The 6,576-nt window shown below is 39.0% G+C and overlaps 1 protein-coding gene across 1 annotated transcript in view; it reads left to right on the forward strand.

The window, feature by feature from the left end:
• MN1 (MN1 proto-oncogene, transcriptional regulator) overlaps positions 1 to 4,570 on the forward strand; it is a 73,383-nt gene extending 68,813 nt beyond the window's left edge. The window contains exon 2 of the mRNA XM_069619365.1: positions 79 to 4,570. Within this exon, the coding sequence (XP_069475466.1) occupies positions 79 to 260 (182 nt within the window). The 3' untranslated portion in view covers positions 261 to 4,570. The remainder of the gene's footprint in view (positions 1 to 78) is intronic.
• Positions 4,571 to 6,576: the final 2,006 nt, after the last annotated feature.

The following is a 6,576-nucleotide window of genomic DNA, read 5'->3' on the forward strand; positions in this document are numbered from 1 at the left end:
AGTTTTCACTTGGCAGGTTGTGTTGTTTTCGTGCATAACATACGTTGAAGTAACACCATTTTTTAAACTTCTTCTTAGCTCACGAGCCACAGAACAAAACCTCAGCAGCAGCCCAGACCGGCAGCCATTTGCAGTGCCTCTCCGTCCACTGCACAGATGACATTGGCGAGTCAAAGGGCCGGACTCCAGTGCCAACGTGGCGATCCCTGCATTCGGACATCTCCAACAGATTTGGAACTTTTGTGGCTGCCCTTACTTGAAGAAAACACATATTTTCATGTATTTTTCTTAAAAAAAAACAAAAGACTTTCAAGGGCCGCTACTGCTAGGAGGACTATTTTTGTAGGTTGGTAACTGCTAATTGGCAAATAGACTGGAAAGGGTTAATTTATGGTAAACCTCATCATTTAATCTTCTGCCACAGTATGTTACCAGTGTTAAATCTTTTACAGTGAACACAATTTTGCAATTTTTGTTTTCCAGATAGACAATACTTTGCTATTACCCTGCAAATCTGGTATACATATTTTCAAAGGGGAAGGTTAAGGCCTTTCTTTTTTCCTCCATCATGATTTCTGTCCAAGGAGCGTTTGTCATAATAAGACAAAACATGCCTTTTTTTTTGCTTGTGGCTTGATAACATGGCTACCTGGAAGAAAAATAGTCCAGGAATAATTCAGCGTTGAGATTAACTGTCATCACAATATTAGAAACCTACCCCACACTGTCAGCAGCAGCAGCAAACCCCACAGAGCCGTACACAGTGCAAACAATTAGCACTGTTTCCTGAGTTCAGTCTGTGGTTTCATTTCTTTTCCCTCCATTGACAATATTCTTTTTTTTTTTTTTACTTTAGACGGATACTTGCCGCCCCCAGATCTTTTCTGTGAGGCAGCCAAAAGCTCTAACATTGTACGTCCAAGAGTCGAAACAACTGTATCCGTTTCATTTCCTGAAATAATGCAGCCTGTTCAAACACAAGTGAAGGATGCATGTTTCCATCATTATTGATGGTACCCACAGTACAGAGCTTACTTTGCCTGCACTGTGCTTTGCAGAATAAACTGCAGACTGGTCAGTTTTGAAGGCTTGAAGCCTGAAAACAGCAGACTGTTCGATAATTTGTCCATTCAACAAATGCTGACGACGTTCGATAAGAGATTTCAGTTGATAAAAGGGATGGGCGACTCTATTCATCATATAAGTCAATGCAAGGTCACATGAAATCATGTTAACATAGATATATTTTTAGTAAATGGGCAATATGGGGGTACGGGTGCTGGGGTGGATCACACTTGGAAAGGAAGGATTAGATTTGCATCATTGCATCTCAATCCTTCATTCCATCAACGTCGACGACACCACTGTGAACAGGTTTTGCCCGGATGAGATTTTTCCCAATGTGACTCGTACCTTTCTGAATGCGATCTGCCCCACCACATCAATGAGAAGCGTCACTCTGCTTAAGGTTGCTACAAAATATTGGCCTGCACCTCAGCTGTAACTTAAGTTTCTATTGCCATTAGCGCCTCCTTTGGAAAATTTAAAAAATCAGTCGACAAACATCATCAAAAATACTGCTCTTCTGGGATGGTAACCATATGTTCAGTTCTTTGGTATTGCTCATAGTGGTACTTTTTAATTTAATTAGTACTGATAGATGTAGCCGTAACATTCAAAGGTTTAAAATGTTCTACCAGGCACATGGTTTTGTATTTTTGGCTAATCTTTATGCAATAAACTGTTCCATGATTGAGATGAGGGCACCTGAAATTGCTGCATGGGGTCAAACAATACTAACATTCTTTTTAAGAAAGCATGTCGTTCATCCAATTTGAAGAGCAGTTGGAAAAAGTGCAAGGGGAGAATTGGAATAGTTGCTGTAGCACATATGTTATATTTTTGCTCAATATAAAAAAAATGGAAAGAGGCCGTCTAAAAATAGTTCTCAAAGAAATTGTGACAATACAATATTAAATCATGTTCCCATTATATAATACACATATATTTTTTCTACAGACTTGAGTTGATGAGGGTGTAAAAACTAGCCTAACATTACTGATAAAGTGTTTTGAGACTGAAAAAGAAAACATGCCAAAGTTACTACTGTTCAGCCTTCTTCTTACAAGACTGACTTAGATACATTTTGTAATGTAATTGTTGTCTCTGTATGCATGAACATTGATGGCGGGGTGAAAATTGCAATAACAGTGACGAGTCCAGCCACATCAAGACCGTATTTAAATTTAGAAATGTTTATGGAATTATACAATACAACATTTCTGAGAGAAACATTTGTACAAATGCAATATGTCCCGTGCCAGCGCAAATGCTGTGCAACGTCATTTTGTGCTGGCACTAGGCAAACATGCACGTGCAACTGCGTTTGTGCCTGGGCAAATACCTTGTAATCTGTCATCTGGACTGATGAAATCCTTGACACTTAGCAGTTGCTTTTCCAAAGTTCTATTTTCTAGGCCCGTAATGGAATAGTCAGGAAGCATTTTTGGGATTTAAACGTTGTGCAGTTCCAATATCCAGTAATGAATACCCCGTCATGCCATACTATACCCCGCCTTCCTTTTTCCAAATACAACTTAGTTCCTCATTTTTATGGCAGTATTTCATTTACAAATGTAATGGCATAACAATCACTCATGCACATTGTATCTGGAATTTGAAATGATTCAACCTCTGGACTGTGGCAATTTTAGATTTTGTTTATTTTAGATGTCTTTGAAATGTGATTCCTGCATTATATTTTGGAAGATGAAACTGTAGAATTTTAATGTATCCTCTCACCTATTGGGTTAGCATTAAGTTATACAGAGGAACGGTATGCTTCTTTAAAAATGAAATGTAAAAATTGAGAACATCTGCAGTGGCCAGATTACAGAAATGTTGCACCGTTGCAAGTGCAAAGTTTGCACAGTATTAGCACTAGGGCAAAGTTTGCCCTATTTTTAAAAACACTGGGACACATTAAAAACCATTGCACCTCGACAAGTGCAGTTTGACATATTAAAAGCACCAGGGCAAAAATTGCCCTACTGCAAAAAAGAGGTATTTTCACTATGATGTTTGCACCAGGGCAAAGTTTGCCCTAGTGCTAATAAGGAATTGTATTAGCACTAGGGCAAACTTTGCCATGATGCAAAAATGCATCAAAAACGCATCTTTTTAGAACTAAGGCAATTTTATCCCTGGTGCTTTCAATATGCCAAACTGCACTTGTCGAGGTGCAATTGTTTTTTAATGTGTCCCAGTGTTTTTAAAAATAGTGCAAACTTTGCCCTAGTGCTAATACCGTGCAAACGTTGCACCTGCACCGGTGCAAAGTTTCTGCAATCTGGCCCCTGATATTTCTTTTGAGTCTTTGGCAATGCTGACCATCCAGCATGAACTGAACACATGCATCCAAGCAAAATGCACAAAGGAAAATGGCTGTTTATTGTATTTTGTATATCATCAGCAATTTAAAGAAAGCACACACACAAGTGCTAGCCTACAACATAGACCCAGGAATGGATGTGACTGCCTGGGGTGAACTATTTTCCAGAGTAGCACCAATAGCATAGCAGCATCTCTATTGCACTGTTAAGGGTCATTCCAAGCGGCTCCATCTTTCACAATCATTTTCTGTTTGAAACCTGTTTGATATCTTTAGTCCAATGTCTTAAGTTGCAATTGAGATATATTGAACATGCTCATATTTCGAATACAAAGTTCCAAAGCATCTTGGGAAGTTTTCATTTATTTTTTTAAAGAACAAGAAACAAGTGTAATGTTCTGATGCTTGCATCTTTGTTATTGTAGTGCTGTTGCATTCACTCTGACATATGCATCTCCCAGGCCTCTTCATACACAAAGCCACCGTCTTGTAAAATCAAGTGGTTGCATATCCAGTAGGTTTGTTAGTACCTTGGCAACACAGGTCTGTAAACATACATTTAAGCCCTATCACATCACTCAATTGTGAATTTTTATTTTTAAAATGCCCCAAATATTACTAGTTTCTAATTATTGACTAATTTATCACACACATCTGAATCATTTAAACCTATAGTAGTCCTTGCCTTTTAAAAAAAAAGAAAATAGGATTCCTACACCTTGATAAACTACATATGTTCTCTGTTATGGTAAATATACAGTGAGACTGCCACAGTTAGGCAGAACCCAGCAAATAAACAAACACCTTTTAGATTTAAAACAGGTTGCAGAAAAAAGAAATCTTGATATGTGCTTTTGAAAAAATACACAACAACAACACTGGTAATCAATACTGCAAAGCAAAGTCTTCTAGAATTGTTATTGCACATGTAAAATATGGACAGCTCAGTCTGCTGTGTGTTGGGCAACATTTTAATCTTTTTCTTAATTTTTTTATTCTTGTTAATTTTTTTCTTAAATGCTTGGTTGGAAGACTGTGACAAGAACTCATAAAATTGAGTGTTATTTTTTCTTTTTTTCAAATATGTAAAGTGCAGTCTTCTGTATTCATGCACATTGTATATATCTGTATATGTTTTACTGAGCAATTAAATAACAATAAATATGATGTTAATGGTGACTTTTGTACATTAATGACTATGGTGTATTTTATGTAAAAATTCCCCTTTGACATACTTGTTTTGTATCACTATTCAGTAAACTCCATTACAATACTACTGCTGCAGGCTGCTCAGTGACAGTGATGGCTTGTAATATTACTATAGATACTTATGCCACAACACAATTTGCGCTAGTTGAGACTGAGTTTATTTGTTAATAATAAGTAATGTCCATTCGTTCACTCTCCAAGAGTGAATGAACGGAGAGGAACGCGAGGAGAATGAAACTCCAAGAACGAGGTACAGGGATTACACCCATTGATTGGATTCTACAATAACTTTTAGAAAAGGGCTATCATAATTTACCTTTTAGTTTATGTCCGACTGTGAAGAAAGCCATGGGCCAAAGCACGTGTCGCTAACAGACACTGCTTATTACTTACAAATAAACTCAGTTTCAAATGGCGCAAATTGTGTTGTGCCATAAGTAGCTATATTGCACATAATAGGCGGGTGGAGCTCTCTTTGCCTATACGCAACGCGACAGTGAGGATCAGCCTTTAACTACTTTAACTAATGGACACCTGGTGCGCAACTAACCCCTCAAACCAACCCACAACCTTGTAATATTACTAGGCAGACCATTTGGGATTTGAATTGTGTATGTGACAGGAGATATGTCAATATTTTTTCAAAAGATCCTCTCCAAGAAGGCAAAAACCTCTTCTCCTTGGATTGATTTCCCTGGACATTATAGAGCTAGACCTTATCACCCATCTTTTTGGTTTTGGCATATTTGGTGGTGCGCTAGCGCCACCTAATCCCAAAACATTGGTACTGTAAGAGAGAAAGGGGAGTTTGAGAGCAGTCTTGCGTTGGTCATGGCAACTGGCCGGCGCTAACAGGATGAAATGGCCAATGCACTGGCCCGGCCTTGATTTTATTCTTTTTTGTAGTATTTAATTCATAATATGTATTCCTCCCTATGGCAATTTACATTTGTAACACATATCTATTAGGGAGTACATGTTTGAGTTTTACATTTCTAGACCAATTTCCCATTTAGTTGTCAAATTAAAACAGGAATGGTCTGTTCTTTTTACAGTCATTGTAACAAAGTTTTGCTCACATTGCTTTTCATTTGTTAGGTAGAACCAGATGAATATATTATCCTTCTCTTCATTTATATGGGGAATAATGTGTATTATCCTTTTTGTTGGAGGGTGGCTAGACTACTAATTGAGTTTTCAGAATTACCCCTTAGCTTTCCTTGGTATGTTGGGACAAACTCCCAGGTATGCCAGAGGGCCAATAGGAGTTTGTGGACTCTCGGAAGGCCCAACACCTGCCACAGGATAAACGGAGGACTCAGTCAACGGCAAGTTCAAACTGAGGTTTATTACAAACCAAACCAACAGGCATCAGCACAGGAATAGAAAGAATCCATGCGCAACTTTACTCCTCCTGGCTCGCTGGCCAGTTTTGATGCAAAATTATGTCACTGCTCCGTCACTACTTGGGCCACTCTCCAAAAACCAATAAACTTGTGGGATTGGCCATCAGGAGCCTAATAACCTATATGTCACATGTATGTGTTATTCTACTGGCTCTCACATGTCAGGGGGCTGGCCTGGTCCATGCCCAAGTCATTATCTATAACAATGTTGCAGTGTGTGGGTATTACCATTGGTTCTGGCCCATTGCTACCGACCCCTAGGATACTGAACTGTGCTTGGCTAGAGCTGACGTCCCTAGGCCTGGGATCTGAAAAGATTCTCCGCTCTCGGTGTACCTTTTCAAGGTAATAAGAAGGACTATGTGTCTGCATTGTAACTTGTGTGTACCACCTTAGTCTATGAGAGTGCTCTTTTTGCTCGGTGCAACCCTTGTCTCACATTGAAGCATCTTTATTGGAGTCTTCTGTCTGGTAGCCAGAGATTGGCTCCCTTTCCCAGCGATGGTCTCTGTCCATTGTCTGCGTTGGCTGGGTCTCGTGTTCCAAGACCATTATTTTGAGCTGTGCAGC

Source organism: Ambystoma mexicanum, chromosome 10, assembly GCF_040938575.1.
Source record: "Ambystoma mexicanum isolate Mex_15411 chromosome 10, UKY_AmexF1_1, whole genome shotgun sequence".
NCBI lineage: Eukaryota > Metazoa > Chordata > Amphibia > Caudata > Ambystomatidae > Ambystoma > Ambystoma mexicanum.